This window comes from Argiope bruennichi, chromosome 4 (genome assembly GCF_947563725.1).
Source record: "Argiope bruennichi chromosome 4, qqArgBrue1.1, whole genome shotgun sequence".
NCBI classification, from domain to species: Eukaryota; Metazoa; Arthropoda; class Arachnida; order Araneae; family Araneidae; genus Argiope; species Argiope bruennichi.
Window position 1 is genome coordinate 20,357,951 of NC_079154.1, and position 22,204 is coordinate 20,380,154.

Genomic DNA, 22,204 nt, shown 5'->3' on the forward strand with positions numbered 1-22,204 from the left:
TCGCAATAGTAGAGGTGAGTAGTATTACTTACAAGTTTATGGCTTGCAGCTTCTTTAATCCATTTGATATTATCTTTATACTGATCTTCTACCAAAGGTGGCACTGAAATAATAATGATAATAATAAGGATTAAATTCAGAATTCGTTTCATAGATGCAATAGCGCAGATTCACTTACAAAAGAATTTGAAATTTCAAAACCGACTTATTTTTTTAAAATTTCATAAAGACTATTGAACTTGAAAATGTTCTTAAAATAAGAAACTTCATGTAGGTTGGAAACACGAAGTAAGTTATTACCAAGGAATTCTAACTTTTTTCTTTGTGCCTTTCTTAAAAGGCACGAGGAAAAATCTAAATGTCTGGAACACCCTTGACAGTATAAGCGGAAACTGTTTGAACATAAGTGCAATAACCAGTTACTCTACAACCCCTCAAGCAGGATTTTATTGATCAGGCATCCGTTAGAGCTATTTATAAGACTGTCTTCCTTACGATGGAACTAACTGAGTAGGAAAGCAAAATTACAAATTCATATCAGTATGATTAAACAAATAATTTATTGCACTTAAAACATAAATTAATTATACAAAACAGGAACTGACTTTAGGAAACTATTTTATAATTTCAATTATAAATTTTTAAAAAACAAGTGTTTTTTTTTACAAAACTTATAGAATCTAATTAATTTTCAAGAACTGAAAAAAAAAGATTAATCACTTTAAGCAATTCCGTCAGTTGAAATTTTAAGAAAGTCGACTTATTAATTGACTTTTAAATTTCAAATTTTTCTGTATGAGTAAGGAGTTCAAAACACTTAACATTCAGCTTTAATGTATGATCATAATGAAAATTCATGTTCCCATTGCACTTGTCAAATTTATTGCGTTAATTTAAATTTGTATATACAACTGGGATCTTTAAAACAGAAAATTGACTTAATATTTAAAGTTAGATTATATGCGTAGTCACGTTTGTCATGTGACTTCATCCATTCTTTAGAAGCTTATAGAAGATAGCATTTCTTAATAAAAAAAATAGGAAATATTTAGTATATAAACAGAAAAAAAAATCAGATCATAAAATTAAACGATCTAATATTTTCAAAATAGTTTTTCCTCGTTTTTATTAGTGAGTATCAAAATATTTTTAAAGCTCCATAAATGAGAAATTTAGACGGCTTGATCTTCTAGAACAATAACTGAAAGATAATCATCATAAAATATGTGTGGAATTTGAACTAAAAACGGGAATCTAATGCTTGATTATGTATTTAATCATTTTATTGGGTTCTTCTTAAATCTTTTTAACTCACCTCCTTCTTCAAGAATATCTTCGAGCACGGAAGCCGCTATGTGATCTGTTCTTTGAAGGTCTTCTGGCGAATTTGAAGTGCAAACCCACCTAAATAAAATGAAATACAATTGATTAATAATAGTACAACAGAGATAAATTAACCGAAAAAAGAATGATAAATATAAGATAAAACAAGTAATATATAAAAAAAATTAAGTCTATTCCTACTTAGGTCAACAGTTTTTTTATTATTTTAGTTACTTTTTATTAATTAATTATAATTAATACAAATATGTATATACATAGAACAGAATTACAATATTAAGTGGCAAAATAGAGCTTTGCGACAAACTTGGTGACCATTTGGCGACATGGAGACGGATTTAGCGACTTTGGCGACCAAATAGAAATCACTGGACAAATTTAATCAATTAATTAATATTTGAAAAAAAAACTGTATTAACATCAAGTGTCCTCCACTACAAGTTTAAAAAAATGTTTTTGAACTTGAGTGGATGAATAAAAAGTATTTTATTAACGATTTAAAATTTGAACAAGATATATAGAGAGAGTGTGTGAGCTAATAGTAGGAATTGAAAAAGAATCAATTGTTAAAATTTTTCTATCATATAACCATTTTATATTGGACATCTCAGAAATCGCATTTCATTCATGTTGGTGAATTTCGCTGGCTTTATATCACAGATAAATTGAAGCTAGTCATATTATATTATTATAGAGAGCGAATTAAACGATTATTATACATTATTATTATAGAGTGCAACATAGCGAATTATTATTAGCGCATAAATAATAATTCGCTATGTTAGAAAAGAGTTTCAGCTGTTTCCGAACATTGCATATACAAGGGCTCCTAAAATGTTCTATACTTTTAAAATGTGAAAAGCGCCGAAGCTGGAATCGAATTCGAATATGAAGTACAATATTTTTTCATATAATCTTCAGGTGAATTTTTCATATCTTAGGAAAAAAAATTGGTTCTATATTATTTTTTTAATAAAAATGAAAATACAAGAATGCAGAAATAAAAAGTGTCATAAAAGTTTTCGTATTAGAAATATTTTTGGATAAATTTATCACTATAATTATCATCTGTCACTTTTTTCATTTTTGCAGTTCGGTGGCATTAAAAAAAATCGTTTGGCTTTAATCTTTGCTTGTTTACTTCTCTTTGCTATATTTGTTAATTTAAAATAGCTCGGAATCGTAAAGAAACAAGAAATGAATACGAAAAGTAATTATTTTTCATCATAGAGACAAATCAGTTCGGCTTATAGCTAAATTAGTATATTATTCCTTCCTATAATGCAGTATATGATAAAATATTTTTCAAAAAAAAATCGTATCGAAGACAAGGTCAGAAAAGATAATCCATTAAGAAATCACATTCTTACCATTTATTGTTCCTTCTTTTTATCTTATAAGTAAGTGATGCATGCTTTACCACTGGCAAAGTATGAATTTATATGCAGAATAAGCTAGTTATATATTCTTCAATTTAATGTTTATAAATATGAAAAAAACTAGCCGGAATATTCTTTTTTTTTTTTTTTGTAAATTTATTAATACGGCCTTTTGTGTTAAGTTTCATAATAACGTGGTGAAAATCAAGTAAGTATGCACTTCGAACCTATTCTCGTTAAAGGATTAGGTCCAGAATTTAAGGATGTACAATTCTGATATCTCTCCAAACTACAAGATATTTTCATTTAAAGGAGCATTTTGCTGTCTTTTCAAATATTGCATCACATACAACATTTGATGATTGCACCTAACAATTGTACCGATTTGCATCTAACAAATTTATTAAAAATTGGCAGAGACAGAAATGAAGCATTAGCAAATAAATTTAATAAATGGATGAAACTATGCTGAATTTCACCCATCCAGCTCACTGCAGTTTTGAGCTATCGTATTTACATGCACACTGATGCGAGATAGAAGAATTTTTTGATGGCTTTCGTTTTAAATTTCAGCTAAGTCTATAATTTGAGTATACAAATAACGCATAATAATAATTATTATTTTGTTTAGCTTAATATATTTTTGAGGTAATGAGTGCATAGACAAAATAAATTTTTAGAACTTCAATTAATCTAGAAAGTGGTAATTGACTAAGATCTTGAAACAGATATTTTTATGATTAGGATACAATTTTATATTAAAAGATATTTTTTTCATTTTTGTAGAAGAAAGCAAAAAAAAAAAAAAAAAAAAAGCGGTGGTGGAAGAATTTAATTAGAGCTTCACTTCTGCAGAGAGATTCATTTGCTGAGAATTTATTTCAAACTTAAGGTGATCGCTCCACATAAATTCGGTCATCAGTTTGCAGTTGGAATGTTACCATTCATTATTTCATGACATAAATGAAACGCTCCTCATTGATTGGATTTTGAGATGCGTTGCACATCTTATGAGTGACAGAGAAAGATATCCCTTCTCTTATAAAAGGGTGTCCCAAAATTAACACAAGATTTGAATTTGCCGCCATTCGTGCAGTAAAATGTTGGCAACCCTATTAAAAACATCATTTGACAGCTGATAGTTTAGTGTTAGTAAAAAGGGAGCGTTACACTATAGAACAACGTGTTAACACAAGATTTGAATTAAACAAAACACACACACACACACATTTTTTTTTCTTTGCATTGTTATATTTTTATTGAATTGTAAAGTACACTTCATAGGATTATTTATGGAATAACACATAGGGAAGATGACCTCCACAGCTTTGCTGCCTCATACGCACTCTTTTGTCGAAATTTTCCATGACCATTTTGCATAAATGTGGATGAATTTCATTGATGCAACGTTGAATTTCCTCCTTCAATGCCCGCGTGCTTGTGGGATTGTTGCATAGAATTTTGAATTCAAATAGCCCCATAAAAAAGAAATCCAGTGGTGTTAAATCACATGATCTGGGAAGGGGGAGGCAATTATCAAATTTTCGAACTGTGACCGCCAGACTTTCATTATTTTTGAAATATTTTTCAACAATAAAACACGTTGCTGTATCGTGTAACGCTGCATTTTTAGTAACCCTAAACTATCAGCTATCAAATGATTTTTTAATAGGGTTTCCAACAATTGCACGAATGGTAGAAAATTCAAATCTGATGCTAATTTTGGGACACCATTTATTTCTTATGCAGTTCATAATGAATCAGCATATGAATAAGGTTTCTGACTTTCGTAGTTTATATTAAGATAAGCTTAAACTAACTTAAATTTATTATGCTGAGAATATGCAGTTTAAGAAAGAAGGAAAGAACGAATCGTTAAAAAAAAATATTTTTAGTTACCTGAAAGGTCCAAATCCCAAGGAAAATATATCACTGGAAAAGAAAAGAAGAAATAAAGCTTAACTCATCAACTGCATGATCTTGAAAATAAATTGCAATGATAGAAAAAAATGACAATAATTTTTTAAAATCCCAGTTATTTCAGATTATTGCAATTTTCTCAAAGAATGCCTTATTATGAGATGAGAAAAATAATATGTACCGAAACAAATTTTCGTTTAATGATTCAGTTACAATATAAAGCAAATTACAGATGCATTGTACTGAAAATAGCATGACACGGGGGTGCATCATTTCACATAGAAGTTAAACATTGTATGTAAAGGCATAACTAGAAGAAAATAAAAAGGAAAGCAACGGATTTTCTAACAAAAATTTAGATAGGTTCCTTAGAAAATTAACCCCATAATTGTCGTTCATTGTAAATGTATTTCATTGCTTCAGATGTTATGTCATTATGTCACTCTTTAAAATATCGCGAATTGATTTAAAAAGATCAATATAATTTTAGAATAAAGAAATAATAATATATTTTTTATTTGGATTTTTATGTGACGCAACTTCCAGTTGATTTTTTTATTGTAAATTAATGATATTTTTCTATTAATTTTAAATATGTTTTCTTTTTTAATTTTCATTTTAACGAAATTATCATTTTTCAAAATTTCTCAAGAGGGATTTTATCAACCATTTAACTGCTTTACTTTTTTATTTTTATTTTCAAAACAGATTATGCATCCCTTTTTTGGAATGTGTCAATTTACTGACTCAATTAAGAATTCACAGAACACTTGAGGATTTTACGGATTGTATGTCATTTTTGTACCGCATTATAGTACTTTTGGAGGATATAATTTCAGCTTATAAATTTGAGAAATGATAATTCGATGCCCATAATAACGCAGAACCATGACGTTTAAGAAATAATATTTGATTTGATATTAATTCCTGGCACAACTATGGTAATAGGAATGGCTAAAAATTACACAGGAACAATATTTAACATTGATTTTATGAAATACATTTATTTAGTGGATAGAGAGTCCTAAGATGATTGACATTTTACAAGCCCTACCCCTTCTCACTCCCTAGAGTTACTCTGCTGTTTATAGGATATGAATAATAAATGTTTTATCATATAGGTTGTTAAAACTAAAGCGTAAAGTTTTGTCGTAAAAATTATTTAGAGAAGTTAACTTAGCAGTCTGCCTCGCACCTGTTGGTACGTAATGGATGACACATTAATATACAAAAAAATATTATTACATGCAAATTTAAAAAATATCATTAATATGTAAAAATTATAACCTTAAAAGAAAAGAAAGCTGTAAAATAGTAGTCACTATGTAAATAACATTTGTCTCCAAATATCAATTTTTAGAATGAGTAAAAACTTGTATTTGTGCAACAATACAAATTAAAATGTTTATTTTGTATTTCCAGGGTAACAAGAGGGTATAAACAATAATTACTGTTATAAAGGTAAAAATAGGTTAGAACTATTTTAAATCAAGATAGGCATTGGGCAGTTGGATAGATTTCGTTTAATTGCTTAAGAATACTATTGATATAAAAAGACTTTTAAATCGACATTGAAAATAATTGATATTTATTGTTACACAGTAGCTATTGTTAAATTTACACTTTCCGCGTCATATTACTCCTGTTTTTAGCATCATTGTTGATTTGGTACAAGTCTGTAAAATATGGATCGACGACGCTAACTCGCATTCGATATATTTCTACAGATGTAGATATATATCGAAATATATTGTTCCACAGCAATATATTTCTTCCTGATTAAAGAATTGACTGTTTACATAGGATGCGATGTCGACTGAATTATGAAACTGCGATTATAGCGACAGATACTGTAGGCATCTGTAGGATACTGACAAAATTTACTGACATTTAAAAATTCTCGAGGTTTGATTAAGAGTACTTAAGCAGCTTGGTAATTACTTTCTACGATGCAAAAGCTTTAATTTGAAAATGGGTATGTATAAGATATAGATAATACTAAAAATTTCTCAGCTTATAATTTTGTCATATTCCTTTAGAATTCTCCTGCCCATAAATAAGGATGCAAATTTAAACGGTTAGGCCTTTGTTCGTATATATCAGTCGGAAACAATGAAACTTGAATCTTATTTGGATTCTACAATAAAATTTAAGAATATTCAAGATATAAAATTGTACTGAAAAAAATTCAATATATTTTCTCTCGTTTACTATAAGAAAAAGAGTAAAAGAGTTTGTAAAGAATTATTCAATTGATGCATAAATCTGCTCTGCATGTTGTACTTAAAATTCAAAAACTTTGGTATCAAAATAAAATTTTGAATATGTATTTTTTCAACAGAATTTCAATACAGTTTCTCATAGTTTATTTAATTTCTAATATTTACAGCGATACAATATCTGAACTTTCTTACCCCATAATGTGCTGAACATAGGACGGATAACGAAATACCACTCTGCCACCTTCCTGCCTGGCCCCAACATCAGCACCTGAAGACGATTTTCAAGAATAACGATAAATAAAATTGAGATGCTACATTTCTTTAAATTCCACAGTTATTTCAATCATTAGAAAACCAAAATAAGGTTCAATTGTATTTGTAAAAATATAAATGAAAGTACATAAGGAAAAATTAAAAATATCAGCAAATTTAAATGAAACATTTTATACAATTTTTTGAAAAATTCAAGATCTAATATCTTGGCCTCTTTCAAGTTTTAAATTACTTTTGGTTTCATATTTTCGTATTCTCCCGAGACTCATTAATAATATAAATGAAAGAGCGATGCGATGCTCATTTTAAACAATGAGGAAGTACAATGCAGCTAAATAGTTCTTCCTTTAGCCATCTCGACAGAAAGATGACTTCAAGGTCATACTAGAACATTATTCTGTATATCATTTTAAATCGCACAGCGACTGACTCCGAGTTTTCATCTTGAAACGAATTGATGGTGGCATAATAGCAAAGCTCTGGATTCAACACAGAAAGATTATTTGTTTAAGACCTTATTATAGCACCAAAAATAGGCCATTAGTTAGAACTGGTGTTCTTTAAAGGAGGATATAAATGCTTGCCTTTGTTGAAGTTTAGAAGTTTGCAATATATGTAGATTTCGTATACAATATACGTTTCGTTTGCAATATATGTAGAATTTTAATACATAGCCAGAAAGTTATGTTTTAAAATTATGAATTCCACGCCTAAGTAACTTTAACATAACTTTTAAAATGGATGTTAGATTGAGTAGTTAATCAGTTATTTTACCTTAAAGATTAAAACATTATAGTTCAGTAATTTCTAATTGCGTACATATGGTACTGCTGTGATACAGATCACAGAATTATAAAAAGCGTGCCAAAATATTGCATACTTCCTAGAAATGAATGGCTGGATTTTTGACTCCTGTTTTTGAGGCAATAATAGAAACAAAATCACTCATTAGAGAGAGAGAATTTTAAGCCTTTATTTTCTTGTTATGATTCTCGTGGGTTTGAAGCCCTTTTTCTTTCTCTACATAATGAGTTCTTTTATGATTATTATTTCATTTGCTGTATCATACTTGTATTCTTAGATTTATTACCTGTAATCTGTGCAGGTACCAACAAATTACACATTGTTTAACATTACTACGGCATTTAAAGCATTCATTCTGACCTTTAAAATATGTTATTCGATAACCGAATGCTATATAAAAAATTTGATTCTCTGAATTTGAGTCATTCTTTTTAGAAAATACTGGTATCAATTATTTTCGTTATATTTTACACTATATTGTTTGGACTTCCATAAGTCCAAAAAATATAGTTTTAAGGACAACAACAGGACATTATAAGTTTCATATCTTCTTTCGAATGCAAAAAAAGGTAGAAAAATAAAGATAAAAAAAACTTAGCAGATAATTTTTTTTATGAAACTTTATACCTGCTCTGTGTGCTTCCAGAAGAAAAGCATTGCCGTAATCCCAAAAGAATAACCCCTTGTCAGCTAAGTAGTTAATGGCAGATACTTGTCTCCTCAGACTGAAAGCAAATAAATTAAAAATAAGTAAAATTGGTTTATTCGTCTTTTGATGTAAAAACCCGAACAATAATACAAAAGACCGAATGAATGGACGAATAATTATTTATTAAATTTTATTCCAAAACTTAAAACTAAAACCCTTTTTTTTTTTTTTTTTCAAATTCTGCATAGATTAGACATGTTTTCAAAAATGCCAATTAATTGTATTTAGCACTAAAAATGCTTATCATCTGTTTACAAACTTTACATACTAGTCTACTAGAATATGGCAAACAAGTGTTATATACAAAACTAAAATAGCGTAATATCACAACAACAAGCAAAAGATAGATAGCAATGTTAACATGAGTTTATTAAAAAAAAAACTCATGTATGCATATGAAGGATATATTCATACATACTTCATGGAAGTCTAAAATTCTTTTCGTCCGCTGCAATAAAAATTTTGCACTGTAGATGCGTGAATTTCGCAACTCTTTCTAATTGAGCAGGTGGATTACGAACACGTGCCACTGCTCTATGATACTGGCGATGAGATCAAGGTCAAATGTCCCGAGAATATCATATATGCTGAACTTCATGTGTACACTTATGAAGAAATCCATGATATTTAGTCGGGGAATCAAAATGGCTTTACAACTGGTCCGCTTCAGACAATTCGGCTATAAAAGTATTTATATCTTAAGTAGTTCTACTTTATTCCGTTGCTAATAGGAGTTCACTGCATTGCTAAATGAAATTTTAACATATCTACCATCTTGCAACTCACTCTTATTTTGACAAAATCAGTGCATCCTGGCGCATGCACAATCTTCATATCTGAGATTAGATATATTTCCGTCGATTCAAAATTACTGACCCAATTCTTGCCTTTTTCAACTCAGCCTTTTCAGAAACGATTTCTTTTTCTGCTCTCTAATTTGTTAGAGATCATCGCCTTCTGATCTCAGGCGGACTTCGACATTTTGCGATCTTAACTGTGCATAATATGAGGTCCTTCTTTTAATAAATTAGTTAATTTAGTTTCACATTTCAACACATTTTAACTGAAACAATAATCATTCTAGCTTATATTCTAGATTATTTTATCCTAGGTTATTTTTTATTTTAATATTTTTGCAAAAATCATGTGTTTTTATTTATTCATTTACGATGACTTATGGCAGAGAAAAATTAGCATTTGTATAAAATTATATTTAAAAAAGTATTGATATTTATAAATACGGTACTAATTAAATAAACGTAACAGAATAGATAGGAACAGGAAAAATTTCATTTAGTGTAAACTTTATCTAAAAGATAAAGAAGTTTGATAATTATATCGTAATAATCTGTATTTTTTTATGATATAGAATAAATTTTAGTATAAACGTTAGTGTTACTTCTTTTGGTAAAATTTTTACGATTCAGAAATTTGTATTTTTTGCAAATTCATATGATATCTAAGCTAATAACATCTTTTAAATTTACATCTGCGGTAACTGCTTAACCAGCGGCGTAGGCAGATGTTTAGTCTGAAATCTGCCACTGTCTGTGATGACTTGATCTTCGCTTTTCTGGACGAAAATACTCGCGTAAAATTTTCTCATTGTGGTTTTCCAGACTATCACATAAAGTTTATAAAAGAAATGTTGAGATACCATTTATAAGTATAAAAAAATCCTTAAATAAAAATAAAAAATTCTGCTTCGTTTTTATTGATTAATTTTCAATTTAGCTCAGCTTCCTTTACATCCTATATCTTCTGTTTAAGAGTAAGCCTCTTACGATAACATCTTCCTCGATATCATCATGTTTGATTCAACCGTAGTCTTATTTATTACCTGACCTCCTACCTTTTGCAATTTGCATAAAAAATCTTATAATTTGAGTTTTAAATTTGAAAACATTTTGGATATTGGATTGGAAGTTTCTCTTCCGTCTAATAATATTTGGTGCTACAACATATCAACATGAATCCAAATAATTAAAATTAATTAAAATATGCATTTATGAAATTTGTATTTAAGCACCGGAATGTAGAAAATTTTTAAAAAATGTACTGTGATGGACTTCCCCGTTCTACATTTTAGATATGCAGCGGCCAAACAGGCGATAAATGACTGTTTGTTTCGCCAACTGGTGATAAGCATCAATCATACCTATGGAGATGAACTTTGCTCTCCTACTATCACGAGTGACTCACTTCCTGTCTTCGCCAGCTGGCTTAGAACTTCTGCCTCGTGCTGGTCGATGGAATTACGGCCAATGTATCATGATCTATATATATTTGTTAATTTAATTTGTAATTAAAATTTATTTTTTTATTTACATGGCTGGCAGTTTTCATTAATTAGAAATGTTTTAATACTTTAATTTAAAGTAAATTTGGCAATGCGTGTTAAACCACGCACCAAAGATATTATATTGTATTGAATAGAGTCAGTCCTCTTAAATAATTTATAAACCGATTTTAGATCTTACCTTTCTTTAACAAGTTCTCTGAATTTTTCTGGGTCTGTTGCAATAAGAGATTTTGCTTCTTCAAATGTCAACTAAAAAAATTAAAAAAAAAATAATTTAAAAATGTTTTTTTTAATGTGAGGAATAAGCATTTGTTACAGATACAATACCTTTTATAGAAAAATATAAAACTTTTCTAATTGAAAATATTAGTGTTTTTCTTCTGCTATTTCTTCTTTAATTGAAATAAAACACTTTGCAAAATTTAAAAATTTACTAATTTTTTAATACTAATTGCTGTATTTTTTCTTCTTTTGGTTTCTATTACTTTTATCCATGTCCTCAAAATATAATGACACTGAAAACTGAAATTTGATTGTATTTATAATTTCAAAATATATCTGAAGTTTTTAATATCTTTGCTTCAACTTAGTTAAGATTTTTTTTATACAAAACTAATATTTTGCTCATCAGGCACGTAATGCATATAGACCAAATTACCATTTAGATATTTTCTGGTCCGGAAATCATGCTTAAAAATCATTTTAGTATTTTTTTAAACAAAATCTTCGCCCTTTTTAAAGAATTTTATAAAATTCTTCATTTGTTTCATAGAAACTTTGTAATTTGATATATATTTATTTATCTCAATTTTTCGGACACTCCATTCAAGAATTCAGAAATCATACGCAAGTGTTTTTTAGGACAGTCTTGGATAAATATAAAAACAATAACTCCAGTGACAGGTAGCAAAGATATTATTCCTTACACCATTTTGTTATTGCCCAAAAACGTATTTGTACAAGCTGCGAACATACAATTATGAGCAATGTCAGTTAAGTTATTTACAATATCTTCTTAAAAATAATTGTGATAGCAAATAGAAAAAAAGACGTTTGCTTTTTTTACATTATTATTGTACTTACCTGAACAGGATAATAGCCTCCATCAAAAGGATTGTGGCAGGATGTTTGATCAGATCCTAAATCAGCCAGTAATTCTCCAGTCTTTTCATGCTCGTTTTTTATTCTTTCCCTAGAAAACCCATCAAAAATTTATGACTTCATGATTATAGAAAAGAAAATGAAATTGCAGTTAAATAGTCTTTTCTCGAAACACCAACTTACTGATCTAAAAAAAATAATTTTGTAATTTCATTGCACTCATTAAATCACTGAAAATTAGTAAATACTCTAGATTATTTTATTTTGACTTTAACAAACATTTAATTACAATATGCTGTAACTAACTTATAGCTGGGTTATAAAATCCATGACTTCTATTGCAAGCAAACGCATCATTACATAATATAGATGACAGAAAGTTAATTTCAGAAAAAAAATTTCATCTGTAAAATCCAACACTTTCACAACTGAGCGATTTTTATTACTTAATATCTTATACTGAATTTCATCAAAATGCAGCCACCACCAATCACATTTCAGCATTTTTAATTTTTTTAAACCCTGTGCTAATGTATTACTAATCTGATATTACTTCCCTTGTATTAAAAAATAAATTATTTGAGATAAACAGCGAGAGTTAACTTCACTCAACTTTCGCATTAACTATCACATTTAACTTCATTTCATTCATCTGTTTTACATATTAACTATCATGTTTAATTGATTTATTTTACCAAAGTATAACAATTAAATCTTGTAGAAGCAGTGTTCTGTATCTGATGAATCTGAAATGCAAATGTATAGAACTTTTTTTCTAATTATCTAAGTTCATAAATTTTATCAACTATACAAAAAGATTTAAGTTAAAACGTTTATTCCAGACATAAAACTGCACTACATTTGAATTTTAACATACCAAATATCCACTATGTTTCCTTTAAAGCCAATGCTGGTGGTAATTCTTTTCTTTCTGCACTCTCTGAAAAGAAAAATATGGGAAAAACATGATTAGACAAATTGCTTTTAAACTTACTATTATACTCTCCAGATCTAAGCTTTTATAAATAACCTAATTTTTTTTTGTTCTTAAGCTGTATTTACTAATATGACAATAAAACGAATTCAGCCAATTCCACTTAGCTAGAACCAAATGAGTTAGAATATATGAACCGAATTAAATTGCTACCCAACTAAGGAAATTACATACAAAATTAAACAAATTTCTTTGAAAAATTTTAATTAATTATTGCATATAAATATAAATTATAGGAAAATCATGTTGGTATTCAAGTTTTATTTACCGACTTCAAAAATCACTGATTTTTTTTTATCGTGTGAGAACATGATGTTTTTTCAGTTAGGGGGTTTTGAAGCTCGAAATTTCGTAGGCAATGAATATTGGAGCTCAAAATCACGTAGGAATAAAGCATAAATGGCAATTTTCATCATCGTCTTTCAATCGCATATATTTTTTTTACCTGCTTTTACCAGTATTGCATTATTATTTGCTTCTTTGAAAGCAAATGCATTTTTAAAAGATTGACCTGCTTTTACCAGTATTGCTTTATTATTACGTATGCTTGTTTGACAGCAGATGCGTTAAAAGGTTGATATAGAACTATGACATCATAGCTGTTATTTCGTCTCAAAATCGGTCGAGTTCCAAAACTTTGTTTGACAGCTAGGAAAATTGAAAATAAAAGTTTAAAAAAATTACCATTATATATATATATACAGAGAGAGGGAGATAGAGACCGACAGAGAAGTCTCGTGATTTTTTCAAACCGGTTTAAACTGGTTAATGACAAATTAATTTGAAATTTCCGATTGTAGATTTCATTTTAATTTGTCTCCTTTTTTTTTTTTTTTTTTTTGCTTCTTTGATCCTTTTCAACACGTTATCCTTCATTGTACCTTTTCATCTTTTCTGCAATGGCCATCCTTTCTACAGTTGATATAGTAGATTTTGGGATATCAATTATTTCAGCGAACCAGCAATGGTTCATATTAAATAGCTGGCGTTTAATATTATTCGACAAAGTAATATTTGAAAAAATTAAATTCATCCTCGCCATCTTAGCAAGAAACCCTAATCCAACAATAACAAAAAAAGTTCATGTATACGTTTTTATACGGGATAGTTTGTAGTGGTAATTATAGTTCAAATTTACTGTTGTCTCTTCTGTAGAAAAAAAAACAAATGACAAATTAGCGACATCCAATGTTAGATTTGAACTTCCAAAAACAAACACTCTATCCATAAATCGAGCATCAATTTAAACGACTTCAGAATCAGGAAGATTTGAAAATGCATCTGTATTATCCAGTTTTAGCAGAATTTCACACCCATTAAACATTTAAATCATTCATTAGTATATCAGTCTGGTTTTCATTTCCAGAAATCGCTCTAAGAATTAAAACTGATATCTAGGTTGATCCAATTAAATGATGACACTTGATAAGTAGAATCAGTTGTCTCTTGAGATAATTTAGATTAAAATTTTTATAAATACTTTGGATTATTCAATCAAGATTTCAAAAAATATTTGTTGATATTACAAACACTGAATATAATGATATCAATATTTGATCTGATATTAGAAAATTCTGAATACAAATTCATTTCTCAGAGCATTGTTTCTTTAATTTATTTTACAATTTGTTTGTAGTATTACAAAATACCAAAAATACAAAAAAAAAAAAGAATGTTATGTAGAACATAAAAATTCATGTTCGAACTGTAATCTTCAAACGCGACTCGCTAATTTAATTTTGGAATCCACCGTTCTTCTTGAAGAAGACAAACGAGAAGATTAAATGTGTCAATGACACACAGAGAAAGGTTTGTTGTGCAACTATGATTACGTCATTAGAATTCACTCTCATCCACTTTGTGGAAGAAAAATACTTTTTTAAATTACCTGATACGAGCAATTAAGGCATCCAGATCCGCAGTTATTTCTTGTACCCAGCCTTGATCATAACGCTTTTGCAAAACACATGGATCCACCTGAAATGATACATAAAGAGAAAAATTAATGAAAAATTAGTAAAAAATTTATTGTAAATTTGTTGTTCGTTAAAAATCTCACTTCAGAAATAACTCCGATGCAACCGCAAATAACAGCTGCTTTTGCCTGAGCGCCACTCATTCCTCCAAGACCTGAACTAATATAAACCTGTAATTAAAATTAATTTATTAAAAATAAAAACAAGCATTTTTTTATTAGTGTATTAAGAAGTAATTTTTTTTTATTTTGATTATTTTCTGCTGTTTTGTCTTTAATATAGTATTTTTCATAATTTATTATTATAAGTATCATGGAATCTTGTTATCAGTTTCTTTTGGAATCCAAAATCGATGATTGCCACGAATGTAAATAAAATTTTAATAAATAAATAATTAGCTAAAATATTAAAATAATACATAAAAAACACACATATACAAGATTTGGAAACTCAAAGCTTCAGATAAGGAGAGAAAAATCGGATACAAAATTTGCGTTATTAGAAACATGAAACATATCATGTTATGTAAAAGTTTACTAGAAAGATATCAGATAAAGTCTTTGCCAAGCATTAATGAACCATAATGAAATTTTTCGGCTATTGAGACAAATAATGAATCGTAATATTTCTGCTCTTATCTAATTAGCATATCAGTAAATATTAATTTCATAATTAATATTAATTAGTTCTGAATGAATACTATTCATGCTATATTTTAAACTTTATTAATGTTATTTTAAAATGTGTCATGTGCTGTTAATGTTATTGTAAATGTTACACGATATTCGCTTTACATAGTGCTTTCAAGTAGATGAAGTTGGCAAAGATTAAATTGAAGTCACCTGTCACCTGGGCAGGGTATATCCTAATTTTATCTTAGGTTTTAAAAAATGTCCGGATTTTTCAAGATTTTGAATAAAATATACTGATTTTTTTTACTTTTCTTCACTTTTAAGTTAACGTTTTATATCAAATCTTGGAAAAAAAAAAGATTGATCTGGTTTACTGTGTCCTGAGTCTGCTTCGAGAAATTTACGGCTCGAACTTATTTGTTTGTCTCTACTTTTTCACTTAATAAAACACACCCACTAATTGTTTTTATATCACATTCTTTTTAGTTTATTCAGCCACTGAAGAGAGAAACTGAAAATTCTATCACTTGGAATAATGTCGCAAGCAACACAGAACACTTTCATTTGGGCACGCTTTAAATCAAAAGTTTTTAAAACTATAGATTGCGACCGCTTGGGAATCGCGAATTAATTTTTGGTGGGTCACGACACGATCATGAATGTAAATGCATCTTTTGACAATTAGCAGAAATGTGCTGTGCATTTAAAGTCTCCAACAAGCCACATGGAAAGAACACGACAAAGAGAAAAAGCACAAGAAGCAAATAAGAAACTTGTGTCAGCGCAGACTTCTTTCACCTTTTTCAGTAGGGGCCGCGTAGCCCTTGTGGGAAAGTCTCGGCTTTGGAACCGAAGGATTTCAGGTTCGAGACCCGATTAAACCGAAGAACAGTCGTCTAAGAGGGTCTGGTGCATGTTAAATCCGTCCAGGTCAAACGTCCTCCCTCTGTTGTAGTGTGGTGTGGAGAAGGGGGTGCCAGCTCAGGTGTCGTCCTCTTCATCTGACCGCGGTTCGAAATTACGAGGTCCGTCCCAAAATAGCCCTAGTGTTGCTTTAAAATGGGACGTTAATGTAACTAAACTAAAACTAAACTTCATCTTTTTCAGAAATTTTCTTTTAGCTATGAACATTCAATTCAGTATGTTTATGCATTAATTTCGAGACAATCAATTACCATTTGTATTAATATTTATTATATTTAATAATAAATGTTTTTAAAACAATTTTTTTTTTTTTGAGAACGAATTTTGTTTCGCCTCCAAGAAATTCGGTTTCTAAAAGGTGAATTGAATGTTTAAACGCTTGGTAACTTCTGCATTAAACAATCAATTTTAAATAGTTTAACTGAATTATTTGAGTACTTCGGAGCACAAAGAGTATATAAGTGCTCAAGAAAATTTTAAGTTAAAAACGTTTCAAATTTTCAGTTACAGTTATTTAAGAGAAAAAAAAAATGATAAATTTATTTACTTTTCCTGACATGTCATTGACATTCAGATATTTCCTTCCGGCATTCATAAGAGTCAACTATAAGAAAAAAATTTTAACGTTATAGTAGTTCTTTGCTCAGATGCAATCAGTGCAATTCAATTTAATATTTGAAAAGAATTAAAGAAGCTGCAACCTACTGTCGTCCCATGCACTATTCCTTGAGGACCAATGTAACAGTAACTGCCAGCTGTCATTTGTCCATACCTTAAACAGATATTTAAAAATAAATCATTCTATAATTTAAAAGATAATTTAAAAATATTGTTTCCAGAACACAACTAGGAAATAATGCAGAAGGTTGTCACATTTGGCGATTTATCGCCAACTAAAGGTAAAACTTGATTCCAAATTATCCATTTTCTGAATTCTTACGAATTGTCTTAATTAATTTAAGTCATTAACCAGTTTAAACCGGTTTGAAACAATCATGAGACTATCAGATTACGCATGCGTCGATATTTAGAAAAACGACGGGTTTTTTTTCCTCTCAAAATCGGTGGAGCTCCAAACTTTGTTTGCCAGCTAGAAAAAATGAAAATGAAAGTTTAAAAAAATATATCCGCTTCTGGTTAATGACTTAAATCAATTAAAACAAATAATGACTTAAAAATAATGATGTTCTCTCATGATAACTTGAAATTTACGATCGTAGATTTCCTTTTTTTATATAATTTTTTTAAATTTTACTATTATTATTTTCTGAAATTTTTTTTCGGGAGGTGGGCGAAAACACACTTCTTTTCCTCTATTTAAACGTATTGTTAACTGCAGTGAATAAAAAAATTCTAATACCTAATTTGTGATTTCAGTTGCATTAGATTATCAAGTAAAATTAAATGACGTTCAAAGTCATATAATGAAAGCCATTAAATGATGTTCATATAATGGACGTCTGCGATCAATAATGTCTTAATATAAACGTTTTATGTGAATATTTTGAGAGCAATCATCACTATCATCATAATATTTTAATATTATCATAATATCATAATGCTCTATCATTAGACTTACGAACATTTGACATGATTTACAGCATTTGTGATTTTCAGTAATATACCCTTTATGAAATATTGGGAATCTAATTAATGAATATGAAATATTGGAAATTTAATTATTTTAGAAAAGCACTAAAGTACGAAGAGCCATTTTTAGCATTTGAATTTTCTTACTTCATTTTAGTCAGAAATCAGAGAAAAAAAATTATAAATTCTAATTTCAATAAAAATATTTAGAATCTATAAAAAAGTTATCCATAAAAGCTATATTGCATAATCTCGAATATGTACGAATCAGTAACGAATTAGTTTTACATACATGTGCGAGTCAGTAACATTTCATAATATGAAATAACTCATGATACAGAAAGCTTATTGAATATACTTTTAAGGCTATACTTGAATTAACAGATTGGAAAATTCATCCCTGGACCTTTTCTTGTTTATTTTTCATCAATATGAAAAATAAAATCGAATATTTATTTTCAACGTACTCATTAAGACATTAGTTTACAAATTTAATACAATTTATAGCTTGAAAGTTTAAGCAGCCTGCCAATTTTTATCTACCTAAATTTTTGTGTTCTTGACTTATTGCATTTACATATGCAAGAATAAGCCGACTGACTAAAAAAAATCAGTTTTTTACAAAATTTCATACATATTTTCAATCTTAGCGATAACACGTTATTCCAAATTTCACCCCTCTGTATTGTTAAGCTCGCATAATAAAAGACAAATAGACTTATTTCCGTTGAACAGATATTCTCGAAAATAAGGTACATATCTATAATGACAGTGTTAAGGTTACGTATTAAATATCATCCATTTAATTCGTTTCATTTTTTATAGCTAAGACAGCTATCGTGAGAGACAGGATAAAAAAATTGTTCTTCAGGATTCGATGAAGTCTAAAATGTAGAGATTAACCAAAAAAGATTTAAATACATTTTAAAACGAAGAAAAAAAAGTATTCAGATATTTTTAAAATCCTGCTACTTATCTATTTCTCTATACCCTTTGCATAATAATAATAAGGTTTTCACAATAACTTATATATTTTTCTATTTTGTACATTTATATTTCATTGACGAAATCTTTCGTTTATGCAAAGAAATATATAATGTAAAGAAACAGCTTTCTTATCAGATGACGTGGTTATTCTCGATATCGAATTTTCGATGTAATATATATATTCTTTTCTTTCGGGAACATTTTAACTGAAGTTTAACCGAAATTATATCTTTATAAATCGAGTACTTACATGGTTACTCCTAGAGCAAATAAACGATCGTAATTGATTCTAGTGGAATAATTGGGCACCATCATACCGTTTGTGATGACCATACGTGGACCTGATGAATTCGAAGGGAATAACCCCAGGGGATGGCCGGACATCATCACAAGTGTTTGTGATCTTGTCATCTTACTAAGGTACTTCATCGCAAGCCAGAACTGAAAGTAATAAAAAAGAAAGTTTTGCCATTAAAGGAAAATACGGATGAGTATCACATTTTAGACACATATGTAAATTTATCAATGGAACGAAATACTTTAATTTTTTAAAAAATAAAAAAAGCATATTGGAAATGTTTTAACAACTAAAAATAAATAAATACAAAAATAGCATTTTATTTCTAAAAAAAAAGAAAAAGCACTGCAATAACTACAAGTGTATCAAAATGTTCTTGAACACATGTAGCTCCTTGTATTTTGTGATTTTGTTGGCACTTAGAATTTTGACGGTTAATTACCTTAACATAAATAAAGCATTGAAAAAATTTATCTGAAGTAAAAATTATCAGTCTCACCCTATATTTTAAATCAAAAATGTGTATTTCTATTACATATTTCTTGCAAACAGCAGGCCATGTCTTATAGTGGTGTCACTGTTGTAAGTATAGGGTGGCAGGATTGTAAAATGTCCTAGAGGATATATCGGTATTGAGGATCTTCGACCCTATTACATTTATCCGTCGACACTTTTTTTTCCCTACCACACATTATCGAAAAAAAGGGGTCTAAACATTTTTTGATTACCCTATGCTGTCTAGTTACTCCACTGTTTCACATGATAAATGAAACATGACATAATTAGCTACATTGTGATATTAAGATCTTTTTAATCTAGTAAGATGCCTAATGAACACTTATATAGCTCATTAGACATGTTTCAAATAATAGTGAATTGGTTCCATTGTATATACATATTAATTGACTGTTAGGGGAGACAATATCTGTCTTCCCCTATTCTTGAATACAAAATAAGAAATTCTTTTTTTATATACAGGGTGATCAAAAAATAACAGGAGGTGTTCGGAAACTTGTAGTGTGTTATGTACCAGACGAAATATAACAAAATCTTGCCACCATACTCATTAAAATATGCGGTTTCGATTTATCAAGAAAAAATAATTAGTAGCAAAAAGCATTGATAGGGGAAATCCTGGCGCTGCAAGTGCATAATGTGTGGAAAAGAATACATAAATACTTATGGAAACAGTAAATAGCAAAATACCAAATACCAAGGAAAAACGTTTATTATAGCAATTTACAAATTTCATTCAAGGTGACCACCAATTTGATGTTCCAATAATGTATGCTGTACACGAGGTTTTCGACGGTGGCCCGCATCATACCGGCATTTATTCGTCTGGCATATAACGTTATTTGATCTTTTAAAGTAGGAATGTCTGGAACAGGTCCTTGATGCACATCGCCTTTCAAGTGAACAAAAACGCCCCACAACCAGAAACTGCCAAGATTCAGATCAGTTAATGGGTGTTGTCTTACATGGATAAAATTTCAGGATCTTACGCAATATCTTCTGCACATCGAGAACGGGATATATGTTTGTAGTGATATTGAACGTGCCCTGCTTATTGCCTGATCCATAACTGCGGTTGCAACTTCTTCAACTTGCTCCTGCTTGATACCTTTACGTCCTCGGCCTTGAATTCTCGCACACCAAGAATTCCTGTTGTTTCAAATCTTTCAACTATTCTTCGTAAGTTAGTTATGGTCATAAGTCCTCTACGTAACTGTTTTAACTGCCGGTATTCACGAAGAGCAGCACTGGCATTTTCATCCCGCTGATAAAACAGCTTGACTAATAAGGCACGTCCACATAGTGACAACGCAGAATGACTTAAATCCCGCAACCCTTCTTTTTATATTCTATGTCATGTCACTAAGTACCCGTATAAGCAAATTATATAATAAAGTTTTCCATCGCAGCGCCAAAATTTCCCCTATCGGCGTTTTTTGCTACTAATTTTTTTTTTTTTTTGATAAATCGAAACCGTATACTTTAATGTGTATGGTGGCCAAATTTTGTTATATTTCGTCCAGTACATAACACGCTACAGGGCTTCAAACACCTCTTGATCACCCTGTATGTTATAATAAAAAAACTCATAGCTCAACAGAATTCAAGATTTCTGTCTATATATCACAAAACTGGTTGCATTGGCGGCGAATGTACAAAGAGTGTATGATTTTGATAAGAAAAATTGATTTTTCATATATAATATTACTATTCTCAAATAAATATTGCTCGAATTGAGTATCATTTGAAAATGTTCTACTCCAATACTACAAGTTTCTTTAGTATCGTTAAAAGTAATTATTATTTTTATAGATTAAATCAAACCTGAGCCCAATTGGAAAAGACTTGTCCATTTCCGCCGTAAGTAACTAACTCATGAGGAAACTGCGCAACTTTTGGATCCAGGTTGTTCATTATCATCAGCATAATGGCGGCTGCCTCCTGGCATTGCGCAGGATATTCCGTGATTGGATAGGCCCTACAAAATGAAAATAATGCTTTGTTTTTTGAAGTCTGTAAAAATCACGCAATCCTATTTTAAAAAAGAGATATAAAGAAAAAGAGTGTTCAACTTCATCGGAAATTTTTGTCTTCTAAAATGAGTTACAGACAAATTTAGCAAGAATTACAGTACTTGAAGTTACCTGTTTTATACTATACCTTCTGTTTTTTCCCCTTTAACTATAATATTTTCATTACCTAATTAAATTTATAATTTAGAGTTAAGATATTCTGT

At 29.3% G+C, this 22,204-nt stretch overlaps 1 protein-coding gene across 1 annotated transcript in view; it reads right to left on the reverse strand.

Annotated features, from left to right (window-relative positions):
• LOC129965560 (urocanate hydratase-like) overlaps nt 1–22,204 on the reverse strand; it is a 48,260-nt gene that overhangs the window by 13,359 nt on the left and 12,697 nt on the right. The window contains exons 3-16 of the mRNA XM_056079555.1: nt 21,793–21,946; nt 19,405–19,595; nt 17,283–17,349; nt 17,125–17,181; nt 15,105–15,191; nt 14,934–15,022; nt 12,929–12,991; nt 12,034–12,142; nt 11,129–11,199; nt 8,567–8,664; nt 7,055–7,130; nt 4,620–4,652; nt 1,316–1,404; nt 33–103 (exon numbers count right to left, since the gene is read on the reverse strand). Coding sequence (XP_055935530.1) covers nt 33–103; nt 1,316–1,404; nt 4,620–4,652; nt 7,055–7,130; nt 8,567–8,664; nt 11,129–11,199; nt 12,034–12,142; nt 12,929–12,991; nt 14,934–15,022; nt 15,105–15,191; nt 17,125–17,181; nt 17,283–17,349; nt 19,405–19,595; nt 21,793–21,946 — 1,255 coding nt within the window. The remainder of the gene's footprint in view (nt 1–32; nt 104–1,315; nt 1,405–4,619; nt 4,653–7,054; nt 7,131–8,566; nt 8,665–11,128; nt 11,200–12,033; nt 12,143–12,928; nt 12,992–14,933; nt 15,023–15,104; nt 15,192–17,124; nt 17,182–17,282; nt 17,350–19,404; nt 19,596–21,792; nt 21,947–22,204) is intronic.